The 18,831-nt window shown below is 45.2% G+C and overlaps 1 protein-coding gene across 3 annotated transcripts in view; it reads left to right on the top strand.

Moving 5' to 3' along the window:
* CEP192 (centrosomal protein 192) overlaps positions 1–15,873 on the top strand; it is a 639,877-nt gene extending 624,004 nt beyond the window's left edge. For 2 of the 3 annotated variants that reach the window (XM_063923418.1, XM_063923415.1), the window contains 4 exons: positions 598–713; positions 1,474–1,597; positions 12,682–12,740; positions 14,633–15,873. In XM_063923418.1, coding sequence (XP_063779488.1) covers positions 598–713; positions 1,474–1,597; positions 12,682–12,740; positions 14,633–14,765 — 432 coding nt within the window. In that variant the 3' untranslated portion in view covers positions 14,766–15,873. The remainder of the gene's footprint in view (positions 1–597; positions 714–1,473; positions 1,598–12,681; positions 12,741–14,632) is intronic. The other variant, XM_063923417.1, reaches the window with a different exon arrangement.
* Positions 15,874–18,831: the final 2,958 nt, after the last annotated feature.

Below are 18,831 nucleotides of genomic sequence, written 5' to 3'. Positions count from 1 at the left end.
CTGTAAAGTTCTACAGGTTTGATACCCTGGCCAAAGAGGATACCCAGTTTGGGCAGGCGGTGCTGTGTAAGTCTCTGCATATTCCCGCCCGTTCTGAAAGCTTTGGGACATCCCTATCGTACTAGATTCCCCCAATATCCCTTATGGATGCTAGAGAAAATAGGATTTTAATTATTATTTTTTTTCTCGTAGTACATGAGGGATATTGGATGCCCGCCTCAGTGCATTGACTTTTCTGCAGGTTGTCTCTTATATGGTTACCTGTTCAGTTGTTGCTGTTTTGTTACCGGCCGTTGCTGGTTGTTTTAGGTTAGTGGTGTGCTGGTGTATAAATCTCACCACTCATTGTTATGATCCTTTTCTCAAGTATGTCCTTTTTCCTTCGGGCACTGTTTTACCTATAACTGCCTGTGGGAGGGGGCATAGAGGGGAGGAGTCAGCACACCCAGTTAAAGAAATTTTAAAGTGCATCGGCTCCTTTGGACCCCGTCTATACCCCATCATACTAGATTCCGCCAATATCCCTTATGGACTACGAGAAATGGATTTACAGTTACCGGTAGGTAATAAAAATCCTATTTTTTCTTGTCCCCTAAGGGTATCAAAAAAGAAAATGTATCCGTAACAAGTTTAACCAATTCACTTGTAAAGACAGAAGTTCCAGTGAAGCCAAGGAAAAGATCTGGATCTGAGGCGTCTTCTCTTAAACCTGTGTATGTAAATATTTTACCTTTTATGGGTTGTTTAACATGCTTGTAGTCTGCAGAACTTTGAAATAGGCTACCTGTGCTTATTACGGTATCAGGATGATAGGTCGACCACTAAGACTTTTTAGGGTGAATGGGGATTCCCCCTATGTAATAGCAGGACCGTTTTTTCGCCAAGGCGAAAAATTCAGCAGTAGCGAATAACATGTGGAACGGCGAATACACATGTTTTTGCACCTGTGTCGGCAAAAATGCGGGAAGTTTTTGCTGATTTTTGATTAATGCCTCTTCCCCCCCCCCCCCCCACCCCCCTCCCAAAAATAGTGAACAGGCATTGGCGAAAATGGATTAAAAGGGGCGAAAACGGCCCACACTTGAATACGCAGGGGGGGATTTGAAAGATCCCCTCTGTCTTTTTATACTATTAACCAGCGTTACCTGGACAATGATAAAACACACCTAGATCCCAATATTACAGACTATGATGGTGTTAGTATGTAAGAACGCTTCAGTCCCAGTTTGTCTTAAAGTGAAAGAATTACAAACCTAGTCCGTCTGCATAAGTCTGATACACTGTGAAGTCCCAGCTTGTGACAGATTGCAAAGGGATGATTAGGAATGTATGAGCAGCTTTTTTGTTTGTTTTTAAAATATAGCCATTCACAGTAATTGCCATTTACCTAGATATAGTAGGTTATATACAGATTTGGTGTGTTTTTAGCCAGGTATTTACATATATGCTTTTCGTTTGCATTCTGTATTACAGGCAAGATGGAACCATACGCGGAGTAATTGCCTCAGAGACGTTATATACCTTTCCACCTACTTTGGTTGGTGAATTTAGTGCACTGAAAGTAAATTTACAAAACAACTCTTTTGCTACATATTTGGTAAGATTTGTGTCCCTCCCCAGTAATATCTTTTTTGCATACATACATACATACATACATACATGTGGTAGCTAAGGTATAATCTGTAACAATTGTATTTTTACTGAACGCCAAAGTTGCTGTTACTCAACTGTTTTTTAGGTTTTTGTTTTCTTCCATTTAACCCTATTAGCAGTTTGTGGTTAGTCTCACCAAGGTTATGTATTAATATTTTTGAGAGTTAGTGAATGGGAGGCACAATGGGAACTTATGCCTTCTCATTGGTCCTATTCTTCTCTCCCCTCTGCTCTGCAGCCATTTTAAAGCCATTAACAGAAATGTTCACCATGTTAGCTTATAACTGTGTTTTGGTTTTTTGCTTTTCTTTAGATTTTTATGTACAAATATGTATTTGTCTGCCCTCCTCTGAACAAAAACAGTAATTGTCAAACAAATCCTTCTGTTAATACAGTTTAAAAGAAATTGTAAAAAAAAAAAATGCAAGACAGGTTTTTCCACTTAAATCAGAGGTGTTACAGTTTAATTCAGGTGCAGTTTAATTTGCTATCACTGTTGCTCCTTTGGTGGCAGCAGCAGTGATATTGCTGTATGTAAATGTAGCAGGGGTGTCTGTTACATGTGGGCGCCTCCTGCTGCAGTAGTGATCCGAGCTGCATCCTAGGACCCAGCATCGGATCAAAGCACCCACCATTGGGCAGCTTGCAGCTCCCACAGTGCCACGCAAGCCACCCATCGCAGAGGTCAGAAAATCTTTCCAAACTGAGCCCGTCATCGCCCCGAAACAACATCAGATTGTCAGTCCATGACAGTCTGATGCCACCCTGCATCTTATGCCGCAGGAACCGTTCACACACATGCAGAACGGATCCTGCGCATGAGCAAAATACCGAAAATCGCCTCCGGTGCAACCGCACTTGAATGAGACCGGATGATGAGACCGAGAATAACTGAGAAGGTGGATATTTCTTTTTCATCCACTAGGGGTCACTGGAGTACTCTTGGGATATGTAAGGGGCTTTAGCAGGGATAGGCACATTTAAATATTTAAATTAGTAACCCTCCTCCCCCTCCATACTCCCAAGATTCCTCAGTGTATTTTGTGCCTCACCAGGGAAAGGTACGTTCTGGACTCCGCTCCAGACTTTGGGGTTGTTTTTTTTAAACCTTTGTTCTTTTTGCAAGGACACAGCCCCTTCCCAGCTTACTAAGAAGCGTGGGTCCGGGACTGTGTGTGTGGCACCAAATGGCTTGTTGGCGCTTAAGTGAGAAGCACTGCCATAGACCATATAGACAGCCTTTGCTGCAAGGAGCAGGTCTGTGCTTACAGAGAAGCCCCGTCAGTCTCCAGACCCCGCCAGCGGTGCAAAAGGTAAGGAGCGGGCGGTCAGCTCACGCTGCCGCCGCTCCTTCTATGGTGTGTATGTAACCGTGAGAGGGGCGGGGGGGAGTTAATGTTGGGTTGCCTTACATCCCGCTATGTAAGGGACACTGCCGCCGCTTAGTAAGAGTAGACGTGGTAGAGGACATGGTTTTTAACAAACCACTAACTGTCAAACAAGGCCAGCTGACAAACCAGTGGCATGACGGGCTTCCAGCCCATGCCAGATCTTCAGTTGTGGGAGCACGCCTTCAATGGGTGGATCCGCAATTTAGTGTGCAAGGGTTACAAATTAGTTTGGTTGTCTACCACCAATATGGTTTTTCAAGACAGGCCTACTTTGCAGAAGACAAGTAAGCGGTTCTGTAGACCGCTATTCAGTCTCTCGTATATTCAGCAGTTTTGATTCAGGTACCAGTTCACCAACAGGATCAAGGTTATTATTACAATATTTTTCTAGTACCAAAGCCGGACGGCTCGGTCAGAGTACTCAATCAGTACGTCACTTACTACAGATTCAAGATGGAATCACTGCGGTCAGTGATTGATTGCAGGTTTAGAACCACAGGAATTCATGATTTCACTGGATCTCAAGGATCCAATTTGGCCGCCACACCAGGCGTACTTAAGGTTTGAAGTACAATGGAACCATTGTCAATTTCAGGCACTACCATTTGGCCTTTCATCAGCGCCTCGGGTATTCACAAAAGTGATGTTTGTGATGATCGCTCATCTCAGATCCCTGAGAGTGATAATAGTTCCGTACTTAGACGAATTACTCATCAAGGCTTCGTCTCAACAGATACTCTTTCAAAATGCCTTACTAACGTACAGGGTCATAGTTCAGCACGGTTGGATTGTCAGCTTCAAAAAATCAAGCCTTGTCCTGTCTCAACAAATTCAATTTCTGGGAATGATTCTGGAGATGCGGTAGATCAATGAATTTACCTGCCAGAGGTGAAAACATGTATTCGTCATCTGGTACAGTTAGTGCTCAAACCACGGACAGTCTTGGTGCACTTCTGCGTTCAACTGTTAGAAAAGATGGTGGCGTCTTTCGAAGCAATCCAGTTCGGAAGATTTCACTCAGGTCCTTTTCAGCTAAATCTTCTTGCACAGTGGTCAGGGTCTCATCTACAGATTCATCAAATGGTGTGTTTGTCGCCAAGGTCCAGAGTTTCACTGATCTGGTGGCTCTAAAACAAAAATCTTACAGCGGGAAAAAGGTTCAGAAGTCTGGAATTGGATAATTCTGACGACGGATGAAGTCTCAAAGGTTGGGAAGCAATGGTTCTGCATTGTCAGTTTCAGGGTCTATGGTCAGACCGAGAAATATTACTGTCAATAAATATACTGGAACTCAGAGCAATTTACAACGCTCTGCAACAGGCAGTTCACATGCTTCAATCTCAGACTGTTCAGGTTCAGTCAGACAACGCGACGGGAGTCGCATACATCAACAAACAAGTAGGGACTCATGGCATTGCGAGAAGTTGCTCGAATCCTGAATTGGGCCGAGCATCACCAAGTGATATTATCAGCAGTGTTCATTCCAGGAATGGACAATTTGGAAGCAGATTATCTCAGTCGTCAGGATTTTCACCCAGGAGAATGGGCTTTACATCCAGAAGTGTTCCAGATGTTAATCCAGCGGTGGGGTTACCCACAGGTGGATCTAATGGCATCTCACCAAAATCATCAGACCCCCAAGTATGTGTCCAGAACAAGAGATCCAAGGGAAGTGGCCGTGGATGCTCTCACGATAGTGTGGCTGTACAGCCTCGTGTGTCTATTTCCACCTTTTCCGCTGCTTCCTTGGTTGCTAAAGCGGATCAAAAGAGAGTCCACGACCGTCATACTAGTGGCGCCTCATTGGCCTCGGAGAGCCTGGTTCTCGGAGCTCCGTGGTCTACTCGCAGACTATCCGTGGCCGCTTTCACTATGTCCAGACCTTCTGCAACAGGGTTTCTTTACCCCGATATAGCGCGGCTGCGTTTGACGGGGTGGTTGTTGAAATTGCTCTCAAGACGAGAGGGCATTCCAGAGTCTTATACCAACCATGTTACGTGCTAGGAAGCTAGTTACAGCAGCTCATTATCACAGGATTTGGCGAGCTTTATATCGGTTGGTGTGAATTAAGGAAGTTTCCGACATTTTTCAAGTTATCCCGTCTTTTCTCTGACGTCCTAGTGGATGCTGGGAACTCCGTAAGGACCATGGGGAATAGCGGCTCCGCAGGAGACTGGGCACAACTAAAGAAAGCTTTAGGTCACCTGGTGTGCGCTGGCTCCTCCCACTATGACCCTCCTCCAAGCCTCAGTTAGATTTTGTGCCCTGCCGAGGTTGGATGCACACTAGGGGCTCTCCTGAGCTTCTAGAAAGAAAGTATATAATTAGGTTTTTTATTTTACAGTGAGACCTGCTGGCAACAGGCTCACTGCAGCGAGAAGAAGCGAACCTACCTGCTTGCAGCTAGCTTGGGCTTCTTAGGCTACTGGACACCATTAGCTCCAGAGGGATCGACCGCATGGAACTGGCCTTGGTGTTCGGTCCCGGAGCCGCGCCGCCGTCCCCCTTACAGAGCCAGAAGCAAGAAGAGGTCCGGAAAATCGGCGGCAGAAGACATCAGTCTTCACCAAGGTAGCGCACAGCACTGCAGCTGTGCGCCATTGCTCCTCATGCACACTTCACACTCTGCTCACTGAGGGAGCAGGGCGCTGGGGGGGGGTGCCCTGAGCAGCAATAAAAACACCTTGGCTGGCATATATATCACAATATATAGCCCCAGAGGCTATATATGTGATAAATACCCCTGCCAGAATCCATAAAAATGCGGGAGAAAAGTCAGCGAAAAAGGGGCGGAGCTATCTCTCAGCACACTGGCGCCATTTTCTCTTCACAGTGCAACTGGAAGACAGCTCCCCAGGCTCTCCCCTGTAGTTTTCAGGCTCAAAGGGTTAAAAAGAGAGGGGGGGCACTAAATTTAGGCGCAATATTGTATATACAAGCAGCTATTGGGAAAAATTCACTCAATATAGTGTTAATCCCTAAATTATATAGCGCTCTGGTGTGTGCTGGCATACTCTCTCTCTGTCTCCCCAAAGGGCTGTGTGGGGTCCTGTCCTCAGTCAGAGCATTCCCTGTGTGTGTGCGGTGTGTCGGTACGGCTGTGTCGACACGTTTGATGAGGAGGCTTATGTGATGGCAGAGCAGATGCCGATAAATGTGATGTCGCCCCCTGGGGGCCGACACCAGAGTGGATGGATAGGTGGAAGGTATAAACCGACAGTGTCAACTCCTTACATAAAAGGCTGAATGACGTAACAGCTATGGGACAGCCGGCTTCTCAGCCCACGCCTGCCCAGGCGTCTCAAAGGCCATCAGGGGCTCAAAAACGCCCGCTCCCTCAGATGGCAGACACAGATGTCGACACGGAGTCTGACTCCAGTGTCGACGAGGTTGAGACATATACACAATCCACTAGGAACATCCGTTACATGATCCCGGCAAATAAAAAATGTGTTACGCATTTCTGACATTAACCCAAGTACCACTAAAAAAAAGGGTTTTATGTTTGGGGAGAAAAAGCAGGCAGTGTTTTGTTCCCCCATCAAATGAGTGAATGAAGTGTGAAAAAGCGTGGGTTCCCCCGATAAGAAACTGGTAATTTCTAAAAAGTTACTGATGGCGTACCCTTTCCCGCCAGAGGATAAGTTACGCTGGGAGATATCCCCTAGGGTGGATAAGGCGCTCACACGTTTGTCAAAAAAGGTGGCACTGCCGTCTTAGGATACGGCCACTTGAAGGTACCTGCTGATAAAAAGCAGGAGGCTATCCTGAAGTCTGTATTTACACACTCAGGTACTAGACTGAGACCTGCAGATAGTGCTGCTGCAGCGTGGTCTGTAACCCTGTCAAACAGGGATACTAGTTTGCGAACATAAGACGTCGTCTTATATATGAGGGATGCACAGAGGGATATTTTGCCGGCTGGCATCCAGAATTAATGCAATGTCCATTCGGTCAGGAGGTTATTAGAGACCCGACACTGGACAGGTGATGCTGACTTTAAAAGGCACATAGAGCCTTATAAGGGTGAGGAATTGTTTGGGGATGGTCTCTGGGACCTCTTATCCACAGCAACAGCTGGGAAGAAAAATTTTTACCTCAGGTTTCCTCACAGCCTCAGAAAGCACTGTATTATCAGGTACAGTCCTTTCGGCTTCAAAAATGCAAGCGTGTAAAACGAGGGAAGAGGGAAAAAGCTGCACCAGTCAGCCAGTTCCCAGAATCAAAATTCTTCCCCCGCTTCCTCTGAGTCCACCGCATGACGCGGGGGCTCCGCAGGCGTAGCCAGGTACGGTGGGGGGCCGCCTCAAAAATGTCAGCGATCAGTGGACTCGCTCACAGGTGGATCCCTAGATCCTTCAAGTAGTATTTCAGGGGTACAAGCTGGAATTCGAGGCGTCTCCCCCCCGACGTTTCCTCAAATCTGCCTTGCCGACAACTCCCTCAGGCAGGGAGACTGTGCTAAAGGCAATTCACAAGCTGTATTCCCAGCAGGTGATAGTCAAGGTGCCCCTACTTCAACAAGGACGGGGTTACTATTCCACACTGTTTGTGGTACCGAAACCGGACGGTTCGGTGAGACCCATTTTAAATTTGAAATCCTTGAACACATACATAAAAAAAAATTCAAGTTCAAGATGGAATCGCTCAGGGCGGTTATTGCAAGCCTGGACGAGGGGGATTACATGGTATCCCTGGACATCAAGGATGCTTACCTGCATGTCCCCATTTACTATCCTCACCAGGAGTACCTCAGATTTGTGGTACAGGATTGCCATTACCAATTCCAGACGCTACCGTTTGGACTCTCCACGGCACCGAGGGTGTTTACCAAAGTAATGGCGGAAATGATGATACTCCTTCGAAGAAAGGGAGTTTTAATTATCCCGTACTTGGACGATCTCCTAATAAAGGCGAGGTCCAAGGAGCAGTTGTTGGTGGGAGTAGCGCTATCTCAGGAGGTGCTACACCAGCACGGTTGGATTCTGAATATTCCAAAATCACAGCTGGTTCCGACGACACGTCTACTGTTCCTGGGTATGATCCTGGACACAGTCCAGAAAAAAAGTGTTTCTCCCGGAGGAGAAAGCCAAGGAGCTGTCATCTCTAGTCAGAGACCTCCTGAGACCGAAACAGGTATCGGTGCATCACTACACGCGGGTCCTGGGAAAGATGGTGGCTTCTTACGAAGCAATTCCTTTCGGCAGGTTCCATGTCAGAATCTTTCAGTGGGACCTGTTGGACCAGTGGTCCGGATCGCATCTTCAGATGCATCGCCTGATAACCCTGTCTCCAAGAACCAGGGTGTCTCTGCTGTGGTGGCTGCAGAGTGCCCATCTTCTAGAGGGCCGCAGTTTCGGCATACAGGACTGGGTCCTGGTGACCACGGATGCCAGCCTTCGGGGCTGGGGGGCAGTCACACAGGGAAGAAACTTCCAAGGACTACGGTCGAGTCAGGAGACTTCCCTACACATAAATATTCTGGAACTAAGGGCCATTTACAACGCCCTAAGTCAGGCAAGGCCTCTGCTTCAAAACCAGCCGGTACTGATCCAGTCAGACAACATCACGGCAGTCGCCCATGTAAATCGACAGGGCGGCACAAGAAGCAGGATGGCAATGGCAGAAGCCACAAGGATTCTCCGATGGGCGGAAAGTCACGTACTAGCACTGTCAGCAGTGTTCATTCCGGGAGTGGACAACTGGGAAGCAGACTTTCTCAGCAGGCACGACCTCCACCCGGGAGAGTGGAGACTTCATCCAGAAGTCTTCACGCTGATTGTAAATCAATGGGAACGTCCACAAGTGGACATGATGGCGTCCCACCTAAACAAAAAACTAGATATTGCGCCAGGTCAAGGGACCCTCAGGCGATAGCTGTGGACGCTCTGGTGACACCGTGGGTGTACCAGTCAGTTTATGTGTTCCCTCCTCTGCCTCTCATACCAAGGGTACTGAGAATAATAAGAAAACGAGGAGTAAGAGCAATACTCGTGGTTCCGGATTGGCCAAGACGAGCGTGGTACCCGGAACTTCGGGAGGTGATCTCAGAGGACCCATGGCCTCTGCCGCTCAGACAGGACCTGCTGCAGCAGGGGCCCTGTCTGTTCCAAGACTTACCGCGGCTGCGTTTGACGGCATGGCGGTTGAACGCCGGATCCTGAAGGAAAAGGGCATTCCGGAGGAAGTCATTCCTACGCTGATTAAAGCCAGGAAAGATGTAACTGCAAAGCATTATCACCGTATATGGCGGAAATATGTTGCTTGGTGTGAGGCCGAAAAGGCCCCAACAGAGGAATTTCAACTAGGTCGATTTCTGCATTTCCTACAAACAGGAGTGACTATGGGCCTAAAATTAGGCTCCATTAAGGTACAGATCTCGGCTCTGTCGATTTTCTTCCAGAAAGAACTGGCTTCATTGCCTGAAGTTCAGACGTTTGTGAAGGGAGTGCTGCATATTCAGCCCCCGTTTGTGCCTCCAGTGGCACCTTGGGATCTCAACGTGGTGTTGAGTTTCTTAAAATCACATTGGTTTGAGCCACTTAAAACCGTGGATCTAAAATATCTCACGTGGAAAGTGGTCATGTTATTGGCCTTGGCTTCGGCCAGGCGTGTGTCAGAATTGGCGGCTTTGTCATGTAAAAGCCCTTATCTGATTTTCCATATGGATAGGGCAGAATTGAGGACTCGTCCTCAGTTTCTCCCTAAGGTGGTATCAGCTTTTCACTTGAACCAACCTATTGTGGTGCCTGCGGCTACTAGGGACTTGGAGGATTCCAAGTTGCTGGACGTAGTCAGGGCCTTGAAAATTTATGTTTCCAGGACGGCTGGAGTCAGGAAGACTGACTCGCTATTTATCCTGTATGCACCCAACAAGCTGGGTGCTCCTGCTTCTAAGCAGACTATTGCTCGCTGGATTTGTAGCACAATTCAGCAGGCGCATTCTGCGGCTGGACTGCCGCATCCTAAATCAGTAAAAGCCCATTCCACAAGGAAGGTGGGCTCATCTTGGGCGGCTGCCCGAGGGGTCTCGGCTTTACAACTTTGCCGAGCTGCTACTTGGTCAGGGGCAAACACGTTTGCAAAATTCTACAGATTTGATACCCTGGCTGAGGAGGACCTTGAGTTCTCTCATTCGGTGCTGCAGAGTCATCCGCACTCTCCCGCCCGTTTGGGAGCTTTGGTATAATCCCCATGGTCCTTACGGAGTTCCCAGCATCCACTAGGACGTCAGAGAAAATAAGATTTTACTCACTGGTAAATCTATTTCTCGTAGTCCGTAGTGGATGCTGGGCGCCCGTCCCAAGTGCGGATTGTCTGCAATACTTGTACATAGTTACTGTTAACTAAAGGGTTATTGTTGAGCTATCTGTTGAGAGGCTCAGTTGTTTTTTCATACTGTTAAACTGGGTATAGTATCACGAGTTATACAGTGTGATTGGTGTGGCTGGTAGGAGTCTTACCCGGGATTCAAAATCCTTCCTTATTATGTCAGCTCGTCCGGGCACAGTGTCCTAACTGAGGCTTGGAGGAGGGTCATAGTGGGAGGAGCCAGTGCACACCAGGTGACCTAAAGCTTTCTTTAGTTGTGCCCAGTCTCCTGCGGAGCCGCTATTCCCCATGGTCCTTACGGAGTTCCCAGCATCCACTACGGACTACGAGAAATAGATTTACCGGTGAGTAAAATCTTATTTATTTATTTTTTGCTATTTTTACAGACTGGGTTAGATGGAGGACTATGTTTAGCGATACTAAAGGTGCAGGTTTCTGCTTTGTCAATTTTCTTCCAGCACCGTTTGGCTCTTTTGCAAACAGTGCAAACTTTCCTGCAAGGTGTCCTTAGAGTTCAACCTCCGTTTATACCACCTACAGCTCCATGGGACTTGAATCTAGTTTTTAATTTTTTGCAGTCCTCAATTTTTTTTAACCCTTACAACAAGTGAATAAGCTTCTAACTTGGAAAACCAGTTTTTTTTCTCTTAGCCTTAGCTTCGGCAAGGCGTGTTTCAGAATTGGGTGCGTTGTCATGCAAACCACTGTATCTGGCGTTTCATGATGACAGAGCGGAACTTCGGACGAATCCAGCTTTTCTATCAAAGGTAGTATCTTCTCTTCATCTAAATCAACCAATCGTAGTTCCTGTTTTTCTGAAGGTTCAGGAACTCCAGCTACTTTGGATGTGGTTCGTGCGCTTCGGATTTATGTAGCCCGAACGTTAACAGTACGTAAATCAAATATCTTATTGGCTATCCAAAACACGTGACATCAGTGAGCCAATAAGATTCGGTTTTGAGAACCGAGTAAAACCGAATCCGCTCATCACTATCAAATACATTGTTTATTCTCTATGATGCAGTCAAGGTAGGTTGGCCAGCTTTCAAACAGACCTTGGCTAGATGGATTAAGTTGACTATTCGTCAGGCTTATTTTCATTGCTAGTCTACAACCGCCTGCATCTATTTCCGCACATTCCACGTGTTCTGTGGGATTGTCATGGGCAGCAGGTCGTGGGACTTCCATGACGCAACTTTGCCGTGCAGCTCCATGGTCGTCAGTGCACACATTTGCATGCTTTTTACAATTTTGATACTTTTGCAGCGTCAGCATCTAGCTTTAGCAGTCTAGTGTTACAGGTGCCAACCAGCTCTTCCGCCCAAGGGGGAAACTTTGATATGTCCCAAAAGTACTGCAGTGACCCCCTAGTGGATGAAAAACAAAATAGGATTTTGGTACTTGCCAGATAAATCCTTTTCTTTGAATCCATAGAGGGCACTGGACGCCCGCCCAGAGCAGTTTCATCTGTCTTGTGGTAAGTTCATCTTATGGAACACATTATCACCTGCTTTTTTTGAATGTTAAGGTGATTGTTATCTGTTGTCGTTTCAACTTTCTTGTTGTTCGTTATCTTACAATGTTATATGTAATTCTCCATTGTTCATCCTCTTTCGCTCCTGTTCGGCTCAGTAAAAACACTGAGGCATTTGGGGAGTATGGAGGGGGAGAAGGGTTGCTCATTTAAATATTTAAATGTTCCTATTTCTGCGAACGCCCCTTCTGTCCAAGTAGGGAAGCCAATCCTGGGCCATTTTTTCAATCCCGGGTATCGGGATTGAAAAATGGCCAATCCTGGGATTGTCTTTTAAGTGTGTGGCCACCCCGCCCCGCACACATTACTAACCGTATACCAAGGGTGGGTGGGTGGGGATCTCTTCCTGCACTCCCTCAGTGCTCAGGTGACTGTTCAGCATGACCTCATGCTGAGCCGGAATGAGGAAGCCGGGCAGCGTCTGTTCCCTCAATCCCCGGGATTGGACCCCGGACGTTTTTGTCCCTAAATCCCGGGATCCCGCCGATCCTGGGATTGGTCACCATAATCCCAAGAGTACTCCAGTGCCCCCTATGGATTCATAGAAAAGGATTTATCTGGTAAATACCAAAATGCTATTGTTCAGTTGCCTGTTTTTTTAAATTTGTTACGCCCTCACTTAAACGGTCTATTAAATTGTTGTTCTGCCTAACAATGTGTATATAATTGACACACTGACTTTTCTCTGCATGCAGTGTGCATGATTTGTGTTTTTACTAAGAAAATAAACTGCATGTGTGCATTTAAAAAGCATCTTGTATTGACTTGCAGCTGAAATTTATTAGTCCCAAAGAGCCATTTCACATGAAGTATTCCAAGTTTTCTCTCAGGTAAGGGTGCAAATATGTATTTACCTCAGGTAATATATTGTGTAATAACTCAACAATAAATAATGGTATCTGGTATGGTGTGATTGCTATTTTTAATTTTAGATTTCTAAAAAAAATTACACTTGTCATTTAATATTTCCTAGTTTTTTTTTATAACTTTGTCCTAGCACTATAAATATAGTAACAGAATAGGAAAGTTCTTTTCACAAATTAAGGAGCATCCACCATGAGTTCCTGGCTTGTTCAATATAGATTATTGTATAAATTTATTCTTGATAGGCAACCTGACACTTAGTTCATCATTTTTTCAGCAAGGGGAGTGTGCTTGGTATTCAAAACTCAAAACACTTACTCACTGTATTCATCATTAATAAGTATTAAGGCTTTAATTTTGTTAATTTGCATACATTAAATATTTATTCTTGACTAAAGTTGTCTAGCATGCTGTACGTCCCACTTCTTTGCAAAGTTATTGTCCTCTTGCAATGTAGAGAAAGCAGCTCTATGCTAAATAATTTTCTCTGTAACGAGGAAGGAAAATAGGGGATTAATGGTTGGTTAACAAATGCTATGCTAACAACTGTTAGTTCAGTATACCTTTGATGTCATTATGATACTCTATTGCTTTATAATCTTGACAGTGAGCGCCATCTAGACATGCCCTCAGGATTAATTTGTTGGAGATATAGGGGTATATTTACTAGTAAGTGTGGGTTTATAGAAGTGAAGATGTTGCCCTTAGCAACCGGTCAGATTCTATTTATCATTTTTCAAAAGTTAGATTATGTGCAACATCTCCACTTCTATAAACCCGCACTTTAGTAAATTCACCCCCTATTCGTAGATGAAAGACTATCAATTAATTATCAGATAAATCAGGGTTTAATGGTTCTTTCCTTCCACAATGCAATAAATAACCATAGATTAAAGAGAATACAGAAACACAGGTCCTTGGTTTATTACAACTATGATCATTCTGCCTAGAAAATAAGAGAAACCTCCAATAAATAATGTGTCTATAATCTCTCTATTCCCAAGAGAAAATTGAATGATTTTTGGTGACCTATAGATGAATGGCTTCCAAAAGCAGGGGTATTCAACATGAGGCCCTCCGGCTGTTGTGAAACTACACATGCCAGCATGCTGTGCCTTCCTTTTTGGTATTAGGTCATGGTAAAACACTGGCAGGACATGTTGGGATGTGTAGTGCCACAACAGCTGGAGGGCCTCATGTGGAATACCCCTGATTTTGGAAAGCACAACTACAGCACTCTAAATGTTTCTCTTTTAGCACAAACCTGAGAAAACTTTTCTTGAGGAAAGCCAGGTTCAAAAAGCACCAGCAGCAGAGTAGTGACTTAAACAAGTCTAGAGTGATATCAGTGTGCCCATAGTTTCATCCATCTGATTTTATGGTGGCAGATTTTTAACATATTACTCTATCATGTCATCATAGAAATGGTAAGAGCATGTTTATTGTCCATAGATGTTTTATAATGGTTTCTAACCTCTTTCTCAAAAACAGTGAAGTGTTAAGGAAAATGAAGCAATAGTGCATATGTAGCTCATGGTTTGCTCTATTGGTGGTCAGTGCATCACTTCTAGGCAACGATCAGAATGTCCCAATCTGTCATTACAGGGCATGCTGTGAAATCAGAAATGATGGCATTAACTGCATGGTTATTGAAACCTATTTGTTGAAGTGGGATGTTTTCTCTGGAGTTATTTGTACTGTATAGCAAGTTTATATGTATATGTAAAGTATGGCGGAATGTATATCTTTTATGTTTTCAGTCGGGTTAACAGTCTTGTATTGACCTGTAAAGATTCTACCAATGTTGTATATGTGGCTGTTTTTTATATTATTAATTACCTGTGATTTATTTCTACAGAGCCCACCACTATATCAAACTGCCAGTGAAGTTCAAACCATCCACGGCTGGCAGATTCGAAGGCCTTCTGGTTGTTCAGACAGAAGACGGAGATATTTGTATTCAACTTGTTGGTGAAGCACTGGACAATTAAAGTGCTGATGTGACTATTGGTGTCTAACAAACTCTGCTGCTGTCATTTAGCATGACTAAAATAACTGTAATGTCAATTTAACACTAAGGGCAAGATGCATCATCACTTGGATAGTGATACAGTGGAGAGAGATAAAGTAACAGCCAATCAGCTCCTAACTGCCAAGTTACAGGCTGTTTGAAAAATGAGTTAGGAGCTGGTTGATACTTTATCACTCTCCATTTTATCACTTTTCAAGTGATGACGCATCTTGCCATGTGCAGTTCAGTCAGTATGTTCTACATAAAAGTAAATCACTTTGTGGCTTCCAAGTTTTACTTACTTTAAACTCCAGGCTAGGTGTGTAGTTTTCTTTAAATTGTTCCACGTTTATAATAAAGATCCATTAAATTGTACTTAATGCTATGGAGAAATCCTGAAGTACAACATCCAGCATACATTTTAAATCTGTGATTATCTCAACGCATTTATTTTTAATTTTGCAATGTAGTGCCAGTAAGTAGCCATTTGTGGGACTGTTTTTAGCCATATCAATTCTTGAATAGGGATCATTTTTAACTGATTCATTACCTCTCTCTCATGCAGTAAAAGGCTGCACAGTGCCAAGTCTCTCTCTTTTTTTCCCCATCATAAAGTGTTTCTGCTAGCCATGTCTGCAGTGCAGACATATACGGGATTTCAGTTCCCTAACATCAACCTGATGTGCCGTTCCGGAACGGTACATAGCGCCAACAGCATTGCAAGTCTTCCCTCACACCTCTGAAATGTCAGCACTACTATAATTGGATATGTGCACCCGGGATATCACACACAATTAAATTCCCCCTACACAGTTTTTGTTTTTTTAAAGGGTTTTTTTTGTTTTTTGCGTCATTTGAGCAAATGGAAATTTGGATTAAAAGCTCTCTAACAGAGGTGTCCATTGTATGTGGTGTTTGTTTATTTAATGTGCGTGCAATAATTGCTAGTCCTAAGACTTGCTTTACTGTGCCTTTGACGAATGCTGTATTTTCAATTTTTAAGACTTGTAAAGTATCCTGTATTTGTATATAGCTTGTAATGAAGTAACTTAAAATTAGCAATAAAGTGTTTTTTCTTTTGCTTTTTAGACTATTCTTATTCTTGCACAACATTTTTCGTAACTAATTTTCTTTATTACATCAGATACTTGGTTTGTATAATCAAATATTTTGGGTTGCATAAACTCTTTTCACAATGAAATATTAGATGAAACAAACAAATGTGTAGACAAATCCTCAGGCACTACAATTTTTTTTTAACTCTATATTTATACCAGGAGAGACAAAAGGCTTACAAAACAGATTCAGTTGTACAATAAAAGGTGAAAATCAGTCTCCATGGAGTTTTTTTTTTTTTTTTTCACAAATAATTGGGTTTACAGTTAACAAACAAACAAAGATGTCCCCCGAGAGGGGACCATATGCGAGGGAAAAAGAAACAGAGAAGGGTAGAGAGAAAGGAAGAAGGGGGAACGGGGAGAAAAAGGAGAGGGGCAGATGCAGAAGAAAAGAACACAGTTGATCTATGCCATGTGGAGGAATTTACACCAAATGTATCTATGAACAGTGCATAAACATAGCGATGTCAATACAGACACACAGACCAGGCATTGCTCAATAACAAAAAAGAACCAAGAGGGGCAAGACGGCGCCCGGAGGGAGGTCTCAGGTACAGCATGGCTAGGAATCCAGAAGACTGGGACAAAAGAACAGTTTGAACATCAATTTAGGGGAGACATCATACGCAACCAGGGGCCCCAAACGAGTTCAAATTTGTGGGGACAGTCATGTAGATAGTAAGTGATCTTTTCCATATTAGCACCGAACCAAATATAATTATTCAAAGCAGAGATAGTAGGAGCAGCAGAGGTCTTCCAATTTTTAGCTATTAAGGATTTAGCAGCCACTAATATATGGGAAAACACTTTATTCAAAAGAGGGTCAAGATCTGGATGTGGACGGGCCAATAAAAACACCCACAGGTCCAGTTCGAGCGCTAATCCAGATAGGGAGTTCAGTATATCAAGTACCCTGTTCCAGAAGTGAACAATACGTGGACAGGTCCACCAAATATGGAGAAGAGTTCCCCGTTGACCGCATCCCCGCCAACAAACCGGGGTGGCAGAAGGGAACATGCTAGACAGTTTATCCAGGGTGTAATACCACCGATAATATAGTTTATAGGATGTCTCCTTGAGTCGGGTAGAAATAGAACTTTTAGCTATACCTTCCCGTACCTCCTCCCAACAGGCATCGTCTGGCAGGGGACCCAGGTCTCTCTCCCGCTCATGGCGAGTCTGCGGTCCCGAGGAAACCCCAACCAACATAGATTAGATCAGTAAGATTAGCCCTCTACATATGGGCTTCGTGGTGCAAAGAGATTCAAAAGAGGTAAGATCCCGCAGAGCGTCAGCCTGAGTTAGGGAGAGAAGGAAGTGGCGGAGCTGAAAGTATTCAAAAAAGGGAGGGGATAGCGAGGGAAACTTACATTTGATATCGTCTATTGACATCCAATGGCCTTGTATAGAGACGTCATGCACCACATGAATACCAGCACTAAACAGATAGGGTGAGACCCCAGCGGGAAAAGCAGGGTTGTCCCAGAGGGGGGGAGCAGGAGGAGGACAGATTATATCTCGTGAGAGACTTATGCCAAATAGAGAGATGGAATTTAAGAGAAGGAGAGGAGTTCGTTAGAGTGAGCTGATATGGTCTGCCCAGGCCCCACAGCGAAGCCAATGAACGAAGTCCCAAGGAAAGGGCTGCAAGATCTACCCAGGCAATAGAGCCACGGGGCACAAAGGAAGCCACCAGTTGACTTAGATGGCTAGCTAGGTAATAAAATTTCTCTGACGTCCTAGTGGATGCTGGGAACTCCGTAGGGACCATGGGGAATAGACGGGCTCCGCAGGAGACTGGGCACTCTAAAGAAAAGATTAGGTACTATCTGGTGTGCACTGGCTCCTCCCTCTATGCCCCTCCTCCAGACCTCAGTTAGAATCTGTGCCCGGCCAGAGCTGGGTGCTCCTAGTGGGCTCTCCTGAGCTTGCTAGTAAAGAAAGTATTTGTTAGGTTTTTTATTTTCAGTGAGCTTCTGCTGGCAACAGACTCACTGCTACGTGGGACTAAGGGGAGAGAAGCGAACCTACCTGCTTGCAGCTAGCTTGTGCTTCTAAGGCTACTGGACACCATTAGCTCCAGAGGGTTCGAACACAGGCACCTGTCCTCGATCGTCAGGAGCCGCGCCACCGTCCCCCTCGCAGAGCCAGAAGAACAGAAGCTTGAAGACGACGAAATCGGCGGCTGAAGACTCCTGTCTTCATTAAGGTAGCGCACAGCACCGCAGCTGTGCGCCATTGCTCCCAGCACACTTACACACTCCGGTCACTGTAGGGTGCAGGGCGCTGGGCTGCAATTGTGGTACCTTTTGGCATAAAAATACATATATACAGTCTGGCACTGTATATATGTAAAAAAAACCGCCATTTTTTTACACAGAAAGCGGGACAGAAGCCCGCCACTGAGGGGGCGGGGCCTTCTTCCTCAGCACACCAGGGCCATTTTTTCTTCACAGCTCCGCTGGAAGCAGCTCCCCAGGCTCTCCCCTGCAGTATCCAGGTACAAGACGGGTTAAAAAGAGAGGGGGGGCACATAAATTTAGGCGCAAATAAGACTTATAAAGCAGCTATTGGGTAAATCACTTATTGTCAGTGAAAATCCCTGTGTTATATAGCGCTGTGGTGTGTGCTGGCATACTCTCTCTCTGTCTCCCCAGAGGACTTTGTGGGGTCCCGTCCTCAGTCTGAGCATTCCCTGTGTGTGTGCGGGTGTCGGTACGACTGTGTCGACATGTTTGATGAGGGTTACGTGGAGGCGGAGCAAGGGCAGATAAGTGTGGGGTCGCCCCCGTCGGGGCCGACACCTGATTGGATGGATATGTGGAAGGTCTTAAACGACCATGTAAGCTCCTTACATAAAAGGTTTGATGACGCTGCAGCCTTGGGACAGCCGGGGTCTCAGCCCGCGCCTGCCCAGGCGACTCAGAA

This window comes from Pseudophryne corroboree, chromosome 5 (genome assembly GCF_028390025.1).
Source record: "Pseudophryne corroboree isolate aPseCor3 chromosome 5, aPseCor3.hap2, whole genome shotgun sequence".
Classification (NCBI taxonomy): domain Eukaryota; kingdom Metazoa; phylum Chordata; class Amphibia; order Anura; family Myobatrachidae; genus Pseudophryne; species Pseudophryne corroboree.
The sequence above is the reverse complement of the archived record's forward strand: the minus strand, read 5'-3'. Positions and strand labels throughout refer to the sequence as shown.